Raw genomic sequence first — 17,017 nt, forward strand, 5'->3', positions numbered from 1 at the left:
TAGTCTTTACTATTATGCATAAATTGCTGAAACATGTATGCATCTATGCTGAAGCCTAAACTTAATAATCCAGGCCCTCAGTGCTGATTTGTCCATTTTAGCTGAACTGAAATGAAATTCTTTCCTGTACCAAAAGAAGGACAGGTCTAAAGCTCTGCAGGCAGTCTGAAGTTTGTGTCTGTTTGAAAGGAGAGCATCTGTAAAATATTTAGACTAGGAAAAAGGTTTCAGGACAAAATATAAGTAAAGTCTTTTTGAAAATAAATTCCTTCTCCTAATCCAAAGCATTTCATCCACCTGATGAGGTAGAGGTAGGGGGAAGAGATTTGTCCTTTCTCTTCTTGTAGCACAAAGTTGTATCATAAGAGCAGACGGAAATCTCAAGAGAGACAAATAAATTTTTAAGGCTTAACATTCAGGCATTAAAAGACAAGGTTAAAAAAAAAATCTGCTTTGTTTGTTGTTAATGTGACAATGTCCAGAGGTTTGATTCAGAGGAAAACTTTCGTAAGTGTCACTGCTCTGTTCTGTTGAAGGAAGCACACTGTCTGACATCAGCTCTGCTGAACTAATGGCTCTACAAAGGCATTTTTTTGACATCTGCCATCAAACTGCATCCCTTACTCAGATTTCTCACTCTTTTTGACTGTGTTGTTTCTTGTAACCAGACTTTTAGCTTGAAAATTGTATTAATCTCCAGTGATAGAAAACACATGGATCCTCCACTGAACACACCAGTCTTATTAAGAGTAATAATTATAGTGCAACCTTCTTGTTATGTTACCTTTCCCAATATCCTCAAATCCCCCAGCTTCACACCTTTTTTTTTTTTTTTTCTCCTCTGTTCATGGTTTTGTTTGAGCCCAAAATCAGAAATTTGAATCTGAACTCTGTTTTTGAACTTCTTTACTCAGCAAGTCTTGGTAGCACGCATACTTAACATTTCTCCACCCACAGAGACCCTTACATATTTTAAGGTGGTGCTGGAAAAAAAATGTCTCTCTCATCAAGTAATTTATGTTTCGCAGGTCTTTTGTTAAATACTTGTGTGTCAATAAAGCATGATATATATATATATATATATATATATATATATATATGTAACCTGGACAGATGAAAGTTAAAGAGAGAACTGTAGGAGCCTAACTTATTTTGCAAGCTGAAACTATTTTAAATTATAAAAGCCCTTTGAATAGTCATTTCACTTGTTTCATTGTGTCTTTAAAAGGGAACAGACAGACTGATCTTTCATATATATCTAAGAAACTTATCTGCATGATATTGTTAAAAGAAACTAGTACCAAGAAGATTTATACCATTTATTTCCTTGTAGCGTTGTGGAATTCTTAGGAGTAGATATATACTAAAACTTCCATTTGATAAAACTACTTGTTGACTAAATTGGAAATTTAGATGATCTGTTCCCAGAATGTCCAGAATAAGTTAATAGAAGCAAAAATACCTCATAGAGAATAGTTTACAAAGAAACGTATAGAAGTCACAGGCCAGTAATAACTGCTTATAGGGTCTTGCCTATAGTGGTGGTGGTTTTCTCCTGAGAAAAAAAAAAAGGAAGACACCAGCAGATTTAGTCCATGAACTCTTTCCCTTCCTCAGTTTCTGGAAGCTTATTTTCTCTATTCTCAACTAGGAAGAATTAAGGTGGGTTTTCTTTTTCAGAGGGTGATATGCTGCTAGTCTGCACACACTATTATCTGTATATTTTCAAACACCACAATATTATGTAACTACAAATATCTATTTATCTAAAAATATCTATGTATCTATAACTATCTAATATCTATAATTATAAATATCAGAATATATATCTATTATTTATATATTTTTTTAACACTTCTGGCAACTACAGCGATTCCCCAGCAGATGGCAACATTGATCTGGCTTTGATTCAGTAACACCTGGCGCCCACCCACCTACCCAGGAAGGATATACCCACAGCAACAGATCTTCCCTCCTTTGAGCTTCAGAAACCTGCATGCCTTGAAACCCGCTTTCACTACATACACATATATTTTTTGAGCAAAGCTTAGTCTTTGTTTCTATATGCTGCCCGAGTCTCTGTGAGTTTCAATTACTAACTGCCTTAATCTATGTGTTCCTTTATGTCACACATCTCCAACAAATGTGTACAGAGAAGTGATTACAGCTAACTAATATGCTAAATAACAGTGTGTACTCAGAGATAGAGTACAAGAAGGAAAAGAAGTCACAGGACTTAGCTTTCTGGAAGAAAAGCAGATTCAAACTTTCAATAGAATGAAAGGTGGTTTTTGACTGTATACTATTACTATCTCTAGCACTACAAAATTATAGCTGTCATGCTACTGCATAAAACTGTTACGCAAACTTAACAATTGTACTTGGACTACAGGCAAATCTCTTCTAGTTATCAGCAACGCTTGAGTTGAGACACAGGGAAGTCAGCCCCTGATTTCCCTCTGCACTCTGTTAGAGAAAATGCTGGAGTTAAGTATTAACTGTAAGAAGGTATTAAGAGAGCGTCCCACAACACTGACTACAAAAGGGTTTTAAAAGTTCTTCTGACATACCATGTATTTGCATATATCATTACGCAAATAAATACTGATGAATATGGTCCCTCTAACTTTTAGGTTAACAAAGGTCAGCTATTGTTTGATGCACAGGTAAATACACTAAATATGGCAAAATAGCTCCCTATAAGCCTTCCTCTGCAGACTGTCATCTGTCTGTTGAAAATAATGAATGCCACAGCACTGTAATAGCAAGATACTACATGTAAAGCTCTCACCTCATTTCCCTTAGTTTTAGTAAGAATGCACAACAGGAGAGTTTTTTTCTGAGGACTATCTTCGGCATTAGGCTAAATAGTCCATTTTTTCTCTTTCCCACATAGAGATAAAGGATATACAAATGAAATAAAGAAACAGGTAAAATAACCACAATAAATTTTACCACAGGTAAAATGAAACACAACTACCAGTAATATCAGAATCAGTTCTCTTATCACCTAAACCAAGGAATTACTTTGGCACTCCATCAACAGAGGAACTCCCCTTGCACCAGGGTACTACACAAGGGAGTTCCAGCCTTTGGGCAACTGAGACGTTTCACTACTAACTAAATCTTTAAATCCAGCAGAGTCAGTTACCTGAAAACCTGCTCTAATGGCTTTACCTGATCCATCAGGTCTTTTTTAATCACACCTTCCTTGTCTTCCTCACTAAATGCTGATTTTGTTTTTCTTCTTCTCTTTGTTGTCTTTGATAGGCCCCTCCTGCTTGTGGTTATTCTGCACAACGAGATATCAGTGTCAGAAAAGAGAAGCTGTACAGTTGTGGCAATGGATACACACTGCTCTTTTTGTGATGCTTATCTTTGCCAACATACAGTTCTGAACTTTGATAAAGTACATCATTCATGCATCTGTTTGAATGTAGATTTTAATTCATACTTTTCATTTTGTTACTATTAAGCAATAGCACAGGCTAACAAACCATTTCAAAGTATAACAAGTAGTGTCAATGCTGTTTGTATGGCTTTTAGTAACTGACCTCAACTTGCCTGCCTGGGTTTTAACCCTATCTACGATTTCAGTAGATAACCAGAATGATGTTAGAACTTAACTGGGCTTTAACACATTTTTGCATGCTAAACGTACTTCAAAAACCAACAGCCTGCTTCTGGTTCTCAAACATCTCCAGCAAATTGAAATTGTACATACTTAAGAACCAGCTAACACAGCAGATACTCTATTCTGCTGTACAGAACAGGTTTTTACAGCCCAAATCCTGCAGGCTGCACCAGCAAACCACAAAGATTTGCTCCTACACGACCTATAAATCCTGCTGAAATGCAGAACCTCTTGTGCCATGAGTGATGCTACAGTATATTAGGGACATCCATACAGGTAGGCAGATATGGCGCAGGACCTGCAGGACATGGGAAACAGCTGGAGTTGGAGGGATATCCTGTGGCAGTAAAACAGACACATAAGTCAGCTTTTTGTCTGGCACTGACTTATGATCTCAGCTCTGGCTTGGGGAACTAAAGTACTCAAGTACAACATACAGGAAAATCTGATGCAATTTAGTGAATTCTATCAGTGATTTTTTTTTCTTGGTTTATTTTAAACTACCAATAGCTCAGCATCCAGCTCTGCCTTAGCCAGATACTTCCCAGGGCTCACTAAATTTTTAAGTGTCATTCCAAGATGCAGACCCTTCAGAAAGCAACCCTGTTTTCCCAAGCCATGAAAACTCCATAGCTTTTGTGGCAATGCTTCTGGTGGTGTAAGCTCCCACACCAGTCAAGAGGCAACACAAAGCAGTTAAGAACATGCACATTCACTTGCCTCTAGCAAATGCTATGTGAGACTAAGTCTGAACACACCTTTCCCATTTGCAAGAGATGGAAATGTGCAAAGAAAATAGTTACCATCTCACAGGGATACCTGTCATTACCGAAAACATTTTTGTGCAACTTTGCTTCTTCCTTCTCCCACTGGTACAATTTGTTGCTATGAAATCTCAAGAATGCCAGTGACTGATTTTGAAAGTCGTTGCATGTCTGATGTGTGTCTAATAAGCAGCAAAAGGAAGCAGATGCGACAAGTAAAAAGACAGCAAAAATAAAAATGACGGGCATACAGAAAGAAATTTTTTTGCTTAAAAAACAAAACAAAACATGAAGAAAAACCACCACTACTTCTTCCTCCTGCTCATTTGCAAAATCCGTCTCTTTGGCTAAACACCAAAGTAGTGCTCAATAGGCACATTGCTCACAGTGGGGAGAATCCTGCACGCATTGTAAGCAATCCTTTGCTACCAAGGACACGAGCAAACATGCATAATCCTGGCTGTTCCCACCCTGCAGAAAGGTCTGCAGGCACCCACTGAGCTGAGAAGACCAGAATGCAGCCTTGGCACAGCACCTCCCAGCTCTCACCCCCAAGGATTAGGCAGTAACAGTGCCTGGAGTGAAGAAAAACACCAACCGTACCTTATGGCTTCGAGCGCATTTTTTTAGTTGGAGGAGAGGGCTAAGGAAAGAAACTTAAAATCAGTAGTGATAATTAACCCATTCCTGTTCTGACTTAAATCCAACATTTGAAGTGCTCTGGGCAGTGAGGTGAAGTAAACCTTTACAGTCCTATCAAAAGCAGTGAGTTGAATAAACACCAATTGCACTATTGATTCAGATGAACGTTCTCCCACACTGGATTAATGTTGAATGACACAGGGATCTCCTGCCTCAAAAAGGAAGAAACTGATGGATGGTCCAGGTAGTCATATTCTTCAGAGGCAAGATGATCCTACTGAAAACCACACAGACAGATTTATGAGAGAGAAATGGAACAGTGCCATGGACAAAGATACTTTTTGTCCTTTTGTGCCATAGTCCTTATGTCAGTACTTTATCCCTCCTCGCCCCCAAAAAAAGATTAAACACATATCTCAGGTGTGCAAAATCACCTGAATCACAACACATATAAATGAAGGGCCTGAATCCACAGAAGTCAAAAGAGGCATACCTTTAAATTGAGGCAACACCTGGCACCGTTCCATCTTTCCCATAATTTAAGGCATTCAACTCACAGTCTGGAATTCACAAGTCCAAGTCAGACAGCAAAACCCACAATATGCAGTAGTGCACCTGCCTACTTTTTTTCATGTCAGCCCTATTTTTCTATTTTCATCTTGCAGCAGTTCCCTGATGATAACCCATTTGCCTCTTCCCACACAGAGTTTCCCAACAGTACCATTCCAAGACAATGCTATACGCTTTCTGAAGCTGAGTTCACGTCTCAGTGACACTGTTAAAATAGCAGACATAGATTAGTTCTGACGAAGAGGGAGTATTGTGAGTCTGTGCCTATTCACCTCTTCCCTACCAACACAGTTCAGAAGTTTATTCCTCATTCAACATCAAAGGGGATTGAAAACTCCATAGTGCTGAAAAAGTGTAGAAAGCTAAACAAAAAACAATTAAACCACCATGAGAAACCTTTCTGGACCAAGACAATCTAAGATTCCTTTTAAGCTTGTGCAGCACAAATCTTCACATACATCACTTAAGATTTTTCATGCAACATGTCTTTTACTGTAAGTTTCCATACCTCCCGCAGTACCAGCTGAGGGGAATTCAGTCTCAAAACAGGTGAGCAACAAATCAATAGGTGTTTGTTGTAGGAAAAGGAAGTAACATAAGCAATACAAGACTGCCATCACATAAAGGTGAGTTATGTTGTGTAGCATCCTGGCATGCACACCAGGAAAAACAGAAAAGGTATTCAGAAGATGAATAATCAAACACATATGTTGAGATACCTGTCCTTCTTTTACACGATCGAAACTTTGCCCTGAGTAAACACAATTGCTGAGAAGTCTCTGTAAATGCACTCTTAAATCCAAGTAGGAATCTGCCAGATGGCATGTGAACGGTCTTTCTGACTAGTTGAGTGCTGAATTATTTGCCTGCTGTACATAAGGTGCTATGTTGAATCCACGCAAAACAACAGTGCCTTGTGTCAACACTGCTTCATTCTCTTCTGTGGTAGGTGATGTGCTGGCTACCTTTTGTAAAGAATTTAAACAGAGCCCCACAAAAAGTACACATTGTAGTCCTAACTTCAGTACTTATCATTCTCCTCTCCCCGCCACAAAAAAAAAAAAATAAAAAAGATTAAAAACAGATCTTAGGCTTGCAGAATCACCTGAATCAAAAACATATAAATCAAGGGCCCAAATCCACAGAAGTCTAAAGAGACATACACTGAAATTGAGGCACTGCTCCATCTACTATTTAAAGCATTCAGCTCACAGTCTGGAATTCACAAGTCCAAGTCAGACACCAACAACCACATCCATCATGCTTCAACGAGCCTGAGGCTTAAGTCCTGGAGATGTGCCCTCTCACAGGTACACAGACATTTCTCACGCCCTGACTGTCAAGGGGAAAAGAAAAATCCTGAAGTAACAAAGTACCTAAGAAGGTTTCTCAAATCTGCACTCAGATGTTTCACTATAAATTTTGATTTAACAAACAAGGGCCAATGTTCCCTCCTAAACAGAAGCACTGTTCTGTCATCTCTGCTTGAGAAAACTGTGCAAAGTTGGTAAACTTTGTGTAACAGGCTACTAGTAGTTAATTCACTCCCTCTGCATGAAGGAATTCAAGCGCACATCCCTTTACCTTCCAGGAGAGCAATGTAACAACCACGCTGTCGACTAAATTCCATGAAAATATTTTACTTCTCTTCTCTATTAGACAAGGCAAAGAGGGCACACGAGGCTATAACTTTAGCCTAAAACAATGGCATGAACCAGGTAGAGAGGAATATTACTTTTCATTAGCTTCTAAAACAGTGTGATTTCTCTTTTAATTGCAGTAATCTGACAAGAAAGAGCATTCCACAAACAAGATTTCCTCTTCCAAATCCTAGTCTCCCACCTCCACACGAACACGCGGTATCCCACGTACACAAAGTTACCCCTGAAAATAGAAGAGCTGCTTTTGAAACTGGAGCTCCACAAGTCAGGCCACAGTCTCACAGAAAAAGCGTTTACTGCTCACAGACAAGCAATAAAAATACCCCTTAGGCAACTGTTCAAACTGTGAAAAGAGACTGAGTCGCATGAGCTTTATTTGTTCCCTTCACACACACAGATTCCTCAGCAGATGAAATGCAAGAAAGAAGGACCCTATTAGTATGCTCAGGAAGCAGAAGCTCAGGTCTGCCAGCCTTTTACCAGGCAACAAGGCCAACATGAAGCAGAACAAGTCAACATCACCAAACAGGCCACATAATTAGATGGGGTTTGGGAATTTTCCATACACTGGTGCAGGGAACTGTTGTAAAAACCATCACTGCAAAGGGTAACAAACTCCTAGGACGGTAATTAAGCTGCATGAGGAAGAGCAGATCCTAAACAACAAACGGAGCTGAGGTCACTTAGAAAAAGCCTATACAAGTCCTCAAGTAAGGTGGATGGATGAATTACTGAAGACCTAACTTTTGTGTGCATCTCCTCTCAATAGAAGCATCTATGTGTGTGTATAACTTCCTAGGGTACTCTTTTCAGAAAGGAAAAAGTGTATGCCGCCTTTCCCCCAGAAGAAACGACACCCTGTGTGCGTCGCATTTGCCACCCACACCAGCCGCCAGCAGGAGCAGGACTGTTTGGGTGCTAGCGCAGACCCAAGCGAAGGAAGTGACTCTGTAGTGCCAGGTTGTCACTTGCTACCTGAGTTGACCCCAGGAGAGCTGGGACAACCACTTCTGAGTTTCACAGACGTTTGCCAGCTCTCTCAACAGCGTCTGTTGAGTTCTGCCAGCTCCAACGGCAGCAGAGCCTCCAGCTCTGCTCCTCCTGGCTGAGCCTTTCTGTCCCTTCAGCCTGGCTCTGACCCAAATCTATCATTTTCCCAGGTGTCTGAGGATGGTTTCCCTTGCCCCAGATCTGTTACCTCCAGCTCTAGTTCTTGTTGTGTTTTAATCCAAAGCTGAGGCTGGCAGAGAGCACTGCAGTTTAGGGATGGCTGCTCCTGCTGTCATGTCCCACCTCCTCGCCCCAGGAGGCAGCTGTGGCTGCTAACGAAGTTCTGCCTCACTCCTCAGGTCCTCATTTTAAACACACTTCAGGCAGAAAAATAAGAAAAAAGTAACTTTCAAATCAAACAACACTTTGAGAGTGTGTGCAAAGTAACATATTATTTGATCAAATGCAGATAAATATTCCTCACAAAAAAAAAAAAAAAAAGCTGTTATCGGACACAAAGGCAACAAGTTGCTACAAAATGTGGAAATGCTGCATCAAGTACTCCAAGATCGATGTACTTTTTTGTTCTTCTCCAGTTTTAATCAAGTGCAATTGAACATTTTTCACTGAAATTTCAAATATATATATTTTTACCTGATGCACATACTTGGAATATAACTTCATCTGCTCTGGGGGTTGTTTAATGGTTAAAAAATAGCACCAGAATCTAAGAGACACCATGAGTCCTAAACATAGAAAATAGTTTACCCACTTTATTCTTGATTAGAGCACAAGTAGTCAGTGCTGCAGTACAAATATTTGGCAATAACCACAACCAACTGCCATGACAGAAATATATTAGAAGAGAGTGAGCTGCTGGGCTCATGTAAATTTAATGTCAGAATATATTATCTGCGGCTGCACTTTGCAACTCCGCATGGCTTTGTGGCAGATAAAATGCTCTGATTTACAGCACTATAAATGTTTGCTAAATGCCTTAATTGCTCTCTCTTCTTTCAAAGTGGCACTTTATTATTAGCTTACAGAGTGTGCTATGTAGGGCAGATAGTTTTTTCCTAATTCATTATTGACATCTTAAGAATCTGTATTTTACTAATATTCCTTTGAATAAGAATAGCGTCTGCTTTACCTCTGCTTTCAGTGATGAACAGCCACATCCATCTCCTTGTTACTATGGCAATATTACGTAGGAGGAACAGAAACAGACTGATGCGTTTATCTTCTGCCTTTGTACTTAGAATATACTCTCTTCCCCCCTCTTTATTTTTGAGCAAAACAGCCACAAAGGGGGACGTGAATTGTTCAGAGAATCAAAACAAGGGTTATTTTATTAACTTTGTTGTCATATTAACTGAAGATAAATTTCAAGGCTATGAATGATTATATAAACACCTCAGACCTTAAGATCTGATCTCATAAACAGTGTATTTTCTTTATTTTTCATTAAAAAAATGAAGCGCTATTGACCCGCTCAGCTTTCTTCTCAAGTAAAACCGAACCCCTTGGCTGTCAAGCAGAACCCAGGCATGGGTGAGTGCAGCATTCATACAACCTGCTGTTTCCCCTGGAAACAACTAAAACAGTTCATTTAGGTACATTTGTGAATGTCAAGTGGGATGAAATCCATCTTTTTATATGACCCCATTTAAAAGGTAATGGAAATAGACTGGTGTGATGACTACTACTAAGAACACCTCCTCTGTATCCATTTGTTTCTAACTACAATTTTTTTTTTTTTAATTTATTAAAAAAAAAAACCACAGGGCAGGGAGGAGAGAAGAAAAATGTGGAATGCAGAGGACAACTATCGGAATGCAAACACTCTGAGTTGTCAATGCACTATGAGCAAAGTGTTTGGTCATGCTGGGTAAAACCAAGAGATTTAGAGGAAAACATTTGCATCAACTCAGCCACTTGCAGAAACTCTCCCTAGTCGTATTGGTCAAAGCAAACCAGATGAGAAAAAAAATCTCCAGCTTAAATGGGCTGAGCTCATTGTGAATGCCCAAGTTGGGGAGCAGTCACATTAACCAGCTCAGCCTGAGTTGAGGGGAGAGCTTTGCCACAGCTGGATATCAGCCAATAGTGTCACAGACATCTTCAGACCAGGCTTGCTATGCACCTCCCGTTCTGCTTAACATCTATATTAATCCACCAGAGGTTACAGATACAGTTACTGCTTGCAAATATTTTTTCCAATTTATCACTCTGAAATTATGAAAGAGAAAAGAAAAACAACGTATTTTTCCCCCAAAAAAATCAACTCTTAAAACTCAAGAAAGGTATGTTTTAGGACTTGTAACTCATTATGTTGCAAAAGAACACTAGCACAACATTTCTTCAGTTATATAGTCAGACAAGAGAGTCATTTGGCAGTTGACTCCTGCAGTCCTTGATTCTACTTCTTGTCAGTACTGCCTTAGACAACTCATTTTTCCTTCTACTTTGATCCAAAAAGTTTGTAGTTTTGAAATCAACGCACTTTTAATGTGCATTCCTGTAGCTTTCAGCTTTGGTGTTTGTTTTTTTTTTTGTTCAGTTTTGTTTCATTTTTTAATAATTTGCAAGTGGAGATAGATATTCCTGATTACCATGTTTAAGCCTACAGACCATTGGTTTACTCTTCTTCCTGAAATTTCATGAAACCCTTGGAAGCAACACACAAACTGCAAGTAATACTCAAACTGTAAGATTTTTAATTCCTCATGGTATACAAACCAGAGTTTATTGCTGTAAATAAAATAAAGGCATGGCATTTCCCATGGGAGCAGAGGGAAACACTGTAGAGAAATATGTTTTGTAAAAACACCAGAACAGGATAGTTAAAGAAAAGGAAAAAATAAAAATAAAAGAAAATAGAAAGAAAAAAGAAAAATAGACACCCCCTCAGCTTTCAGTATGACCCAAAACAGGGTTAGCAGTAGGATGTGAATTCCATATGCTGCACCAAAAAAAATTAAAATTAAAAAAAAAAAAAAACTTTCTCAAACACGCCAGGGAACAAAAAACAGTCCAAAAGGTACTGTGACCGTCAACATGAATTCAGTATTTGCTATTCCACAGTAGTTCCCTCTGCAATATTGCTACCTTGAAAGACACCATAATGATCACTAACAGTAATTGGATCAGAGTATTTCCCCTTTTGACAGAAGCCTATTGTAAGCTCAGTCAAAAAATAAGGAAGCCGTAAGATCGAAAGCAGCAGACTAGAATTTTTTCTTCTATTTGTAATTTATAGGAATCACATGCTAAGCACACCTTGTGTATTATAATTCAAATACATCTGCCAAGCATCTACCCTAAAGTAGCCAGCATAAATTAATTTTCTCAATATTAAAACAAGATCACTGACTACCTATGAGCTAAAAGAATCATTCTGCATAGAACATATGGTTGTATACAGTAACAAATACAAAATACCATAATTTTGTATTTAATGCCAGGTTATTAGAGCCTGCCTTTTTAATGTTTGTATGGGGCATTTGCGGCTGACATGAGGTTACGGTCATCCCAAACTAACATGAAGGAAGCACACATAGGTCAGCTCACTTGGTTAGAGTCATGAAATTCACTCTTAAGATCTGTTCAGTACTGCACAAAGTGGCAAATAAATAGATAATCCCAATGATGTACAGTCCCACACAACAGCCTCTGAGAAGTATTTACTCACCTGTCTACTCTGCCTTTGCTATGAAGCTTTATACTGTGTGAGGAGTGGGGATAAGAAAGGGGAGATGTCTTTAACTCACTGCCAAGAATGGTATGCGGAATTACAATAGTAGTTGCCACAGGAAAAGAAATGGGGGACTGTATCATAGAAGCATTTATTAAAATGGTGAGAGCTCTGTCAAAACCTTCAGAAACCAGACGGTAAGCAAATAAAAGTAGTGTTTTTTTTTCTTTGTTTGTTCAAATCAGTTTAAAGCCACAGCTTCTTGCTGAGAAACATTACCTGTGCCCCACCGTGAAGTGCCTGACAGCCACTGAGACCGGGCAGGCCAGCGCCCTGTCAGGGGAGCTGCATGGTGGTTGCCATTGCCACTGAGCCTCGCTGCCAGCCTGCCAGGAGAAAAGGGACTGCCAGCAAGGCTGATAGGGCAGTATCCCCACACAGCATCAGCTTACAGGAGCCCAGCTACACGTGCCCCTACCAGGGCACACTCGATAGGCTTCTTGTTGCAGTGCCCTTCGAGCAGTACCCCGCTTCCACAGGGCTCTGGCCCACCAGGGCACCAAGCAGCCCCACGCTAAGCCAGGCCTGACAGGGCTGCCCACCGGCCTCCCCCCACACCTCCAGCAGCACCCTCCTGAGGAGAATTAAATAAACTTAATGAAAGATGAAAAGAGCACATTTCATTGTTTGCGGGCTCATCTTTCTGCTGTCACTGGGAACTAGCCCCCTTCTCTGGAAGAGGCTCCCCGCCCACACTGCATCTATTTTGCTGGCTTCCTCCTGAAGCTGTCTTGGGCATAAATCAGATGAGCGTCCAGCTGCTGAGCAGCCCTGCTACAGGCAGGAATTCATTCAGCATCACGATGTTTTCCCTGTATTCTCAGAAGGAGCAACAGCATCTATAAATAACAAACCACCAGCACTATTTCCTGAGACTGCTGCTGCAGGTAGTCCTTACTGGGAAGGGAAAAGAAACACATCTTTCTCTGGGAGGCCAGGTACTGAGTTGCTGTAACTTGGATGCTGACTGAGCTAAGCAGAAATTACAGGTAATCAGCGTCTCTTCAGACTTGCCTCGTTGTACGGATGTCAGCTGGGAACTTGAACATTGCTATAATTGGTTGTTGGAAAGCAGTGATTTCTCTTTCAGGAGGTATCAAAGCAAAACCTTCTCAAAAGATCTTGCTCTCTTTACAAAACCATCACTTAGGAGAGTCTTTTCTTAAGAGAGGAAACAGCGTGCCTTCAAGTACATCATACACAAAAAAGAAAAAGAAAAAGAAAACCCTAACACCCCAAAGCAATCCCCCCTTAGCCGCCACCAGGCTGGAAGGGGAGTTGCTACCTAAAAAGAAGCCATCCCACCGGTCCTCTCAGGAAAGCCACCACCAAATGCTCCCCTGTCCCTGTGCTATCAGTAGCAGACAACCATTGAGCAGCTCACCAGGACCACAGACAAGCTGGGCTTCAAAAGCCTTCTGGCAAGGAGGCACACAAAAGCAGCTGGGCAGCAGCATGGTACACCCTCAGGTCTGAGAAGAAAGGCGGCACTGATTTTGTCAGCGGGGTGAGGCAGGCTAAACACAGACAGAAGCTGGGAGAAAACGGGGCGATGCTTGAGGGTGAGCTTGTTTCATTAGAGAGGGATGGGGATCACCTGCTCGTAGCTTCTCCAGGCTTGCTCACATCAGCAGAAAGCCCAACACCATTTGTTAGCTATCTAAAAAAGGAGGTTTTTTTTTTTTTTCCACCATAAATCACACTGATATGTTTGGGGGAAGAAGGGAAGCTATCTACCCTGAAGCAAGAATCGATTATTTTAAATACCCATGGCACCAGCTGCTCATAACTCTCTCAGCAGCTAAAAGGGTTATGCGTTCAGGGTCTCAGGCTGAGGCTCCTTGGGGATATCTAATACAGAGTAAAACCCAGCTGAACCAAACTCAGACTGCTTGTTGGTTCTTAGAGGAGCACACATCTATTCTCCTGAGCACATCCAGATGTGATCCATCACATCAGATGGGAGAGGACCGGGATGGGATGAGCCAGACAACGGGCCCTGACACTTCAAAGGGCTCTCAGGCTTTCAGCAAGAAAAGGAACTGTGGTTAATTTGTGACATCGCGTCTACTGACGCTCAGAGGTACACTACATGCAAAATTAATAGTTGTTGGTATGAAGGAAATAATTTTCTGTGTCTTTCCTAATATTGCTTACAAGATCTGTGGACATTTCAGATGAAAATTTATCATTTATCATTAAAAGAGAGCAGAAAATGTGGTAAATACTAAAACCAACAGATATTAATGTTCACTGAAGGAGGTACCGCTCCAAGCAGGCATTATCTGTATGACTCCAGGTATACCAGCGGCTCTCACCATCCAGCCCAGAATCAGAACTGCACATCCAGACCTCTCTCCATGAGCACATCTCAAGCCCACTTCCAATTACCACACACAAAGATCTATCCGGCACAAAAAATCCTAGCTGCATGATTTCTGGATATCTTTGTTCAAATTCATGCTTCAGAAAAGACCTACCCTGGCAGTTCCCCAATTCTCAAATTCTTGTTTCTAACGTACTTGTTCCTTCTTTGTCAAACTTGGCTGCCTTTTTTTTTTTTTCCCAAGTTACGCTATTAACAGCATTTGCTGCTGTTGTGCATTCAAATTTCTCAATTTTTCTGCCACCCTTCATACTCTGAACAAAAGCGTCTTTCAGCTTCACAAGTAAGCTTCTTGATACTTCAGTCTTTAATGAGCAAATCACTTTTTGATTCGATTGGGGATCTTGATTATATTGATGTGAAAGCACTGAGAAGTTTTAAGGAACTTAGTATCTGTCCGGGAGGCTCTTTATACACTCCTGTTCCCCATGGAGACACAAGGCAAACTCAGCTACAGCTCCGCTACCAATGTTCTCCTCGCTGCTCAGGAGGGAAGGAAAAGCGGGTCTGACATCAGTGCAACAAAAATCAAATCTGGCAGGAAGTTTGCAACTGTTAAGGCAGACCTGCTCAACGATGTTACTGAAAACCAACGAATACAGCAGAACCTCATGCAAACTTGTTTAAAAAATACCAAGATGCACGTGTTTCATAGCTAGGGAGCTATACAGAGTAATTTTTACTAAGTGAAACAAAATTACTGTCCATACTTTCACGTTTTGGGAAGCAAAACGAAATACCTTACAAATGTGATACGCTACTGCTTTGTGCAACCAAGCTACAAGGTGGCGCATCTCCCACGGCCAGTCGCACACGGCTACACACCCTCCGACCCACCACTGCAGGAGCCGTGCCATTCCCGGCCACACCGCCGCCCTTCCTCCTTCCTCCTCCTCCTCCTCCTCGTCTCCCCCTGCCCACAGCAGCCCCTCGCCCCCATCCCCGCCCGCCCCACGGTTACGGAGCCACTGCGGCACGAAAGACCTGGTTTATTCCAATAAATACAAATGCACCGCTCTGTACAAATATACAAAAGCACCCCGCGCGTCTTACAAAGGAGTCGAGAGGCTTAGAAAAAGGGCAGGGGGAGGGCGGGGGGGCTCGGCTCGCTCCCGGCACCGGGTCCGCTGCTTTGTCCCTCGTCTGGCCGCCGTGCCGCCCCTGGGGGGTGCGGGGCTCAGAGGGCGCCGAGGTGCGGCAGGCTGTCCAGCCGGTCCCCGCGGTCGCGGCCGGCCGCGCTCTCCACGCCGCGCAGCCACTCGGTGCATTTCCGCACCAGCCCCTCGTCCACCGCCGCCGCCCCCTCGTCGTCCTCCTCGTACTCCTCGTCGTCGTAGCGGTGCCGCTCGTTGAGCAGGGAGATCTTCAGCAGCGCCCGCAGCTCGCCGCCGCCGCCCCCCGCCCGCGCCCCGCGCCGCGCCGCGCCCGTGCCCGCCGCCGCCCGGCCGCCGGTGGCGGAGGCTCCGGGCTGCCCCCGCTGCCGCTCCAGGCCGCGGCGCTGCAGCACCCGCACGGCCTCTGGCGGCAGGCTCAGCGACAGCCGCAGCGCCGCCGCCCCGCCGGGGCTCTTCTCGCAGGGCCGGCCGCCGGGACCCGCCGCCACCGGCCGCGGCTGGGGCTGGGGCTGGGGCTGGGGCCGCGCCCCCCGCTCCCGCTCCGCCGCCGGCCGCCGCTGCCCGGAGGGGCAAGGCCAGGAGCCGGCCGCGGCGCCCGCCCGCTCCGGGGGCGCCCCCCGCGCCTTCTTCTCCTCGGCCGGCCTCGCCGCCGCCTTCCTGGCGCTCGCCGCCGGCGGCTTCTTGGGCTGCGCCCTCACGGCCACCGGGGAGGCGGCGGCGGCGGCGGGGCCGGGCCGGGCGGGCGGCAGGGACGCGGCGCGGCCGGGCGCTGCCTCCGGCTCCTCCCCGCGGGCCCAGGCGGCCCCGGTGAGGGCCGCGGCCCGCCCAGCCCGCGGGCAGGGCCCCGCTGCGCGCCGCGGCTGCAGCCCCATGGCCCCGGCACCGGCGCGGCTCTGGGCTCGGTGCGCGCCGCCAGCCGCCGCCCGGCCCCTCGGCAACCCGCCCCCTGCCCGCCCCGGGAACACCCCTCCTACCGCCCCGCGGCTGGGAAGGGCCCGGCCGCTCCCCTCGGCGGGCACACAGCGAGCCCGAGCCCCGCTCACGGGCACCGCGCAGCCACCCGTCTGCGAGCCCTGGGCACACTGACTGCGGGAACAAAGAGAGGAGCGCTGCTGGGGGAGCACAGCGCCGCATGCAGCTGAATGAAGCAAATGGTTAGGGGTAGCTAATACGGGAGCAGATGATGAACGGCACCACTAGAGCGTCTATAAAAGCACAACAGTACGTGGATCTTGTCTAATTCCTGAACCCCTTCTGTTGGGGTAGTGCAATACAAACCGTTAAGTGATAACTGTTAGCTTTATGTATGAGTGCGTAAATGAGATCTGCATGACTGATACAGTGCTAATTAAAGATCACAGCAAAGACGATCCTGTACAGGAACTGGTAGGTGATGGGCAACAAACTCTGCTGCAAACAACTTGCCAGCCCCAAAGTCCCCCCAGCACACTGGGATCTCCTTGGGGTCACCTACAGTTGCTGCCCATGTAGGAAAACAGAC

The 17,017-nt window shown here is 43.9% G+C and overlaps 1 protein-coding gene across 1 annotated transcript; it reads right to left on the minus strand.

The window, feature by feature from the left end:
- Positions 1-15,578: 15,578 nt before the first annotated feature.
- PRR18 (proline rich 18) lies at positions 15,579-16,388 on the minus strand. Its single transcript, XM_050709823.1, has 2 exons — positions 15,909-16,388; positions 15,579-15,746 (listed from the first exon to the last, which is right to left on the minus strand). Exons 1-2 carry the CDS (start codon positions 16,386-16,388, stop codon positions 15,579-15,581), a joined length of 648 nt encoding a protein of 215 aa, XP_050565780.1.
- Positions 16,389-17,017: the final 629 nt, after the last annotated feature.

The sequence above is a fragment of the Cygnus atratus genome, chromosome 3 (genome assembly GCF_013377495.2).
Source record: "Cygnus atratus isolate AKBS03 ecotype Queensland, Australia chromosome 3, CAtr_DNAZoo_HiC_assembly, whole genome shotgun sequence".
Taxonomy (NCBI): domain Eukaryota; kingdom Metazoa; phylum Chordata; class Aves; order Anseriformes; family Anatidae; genus Cygnus; species Cygnus atratus.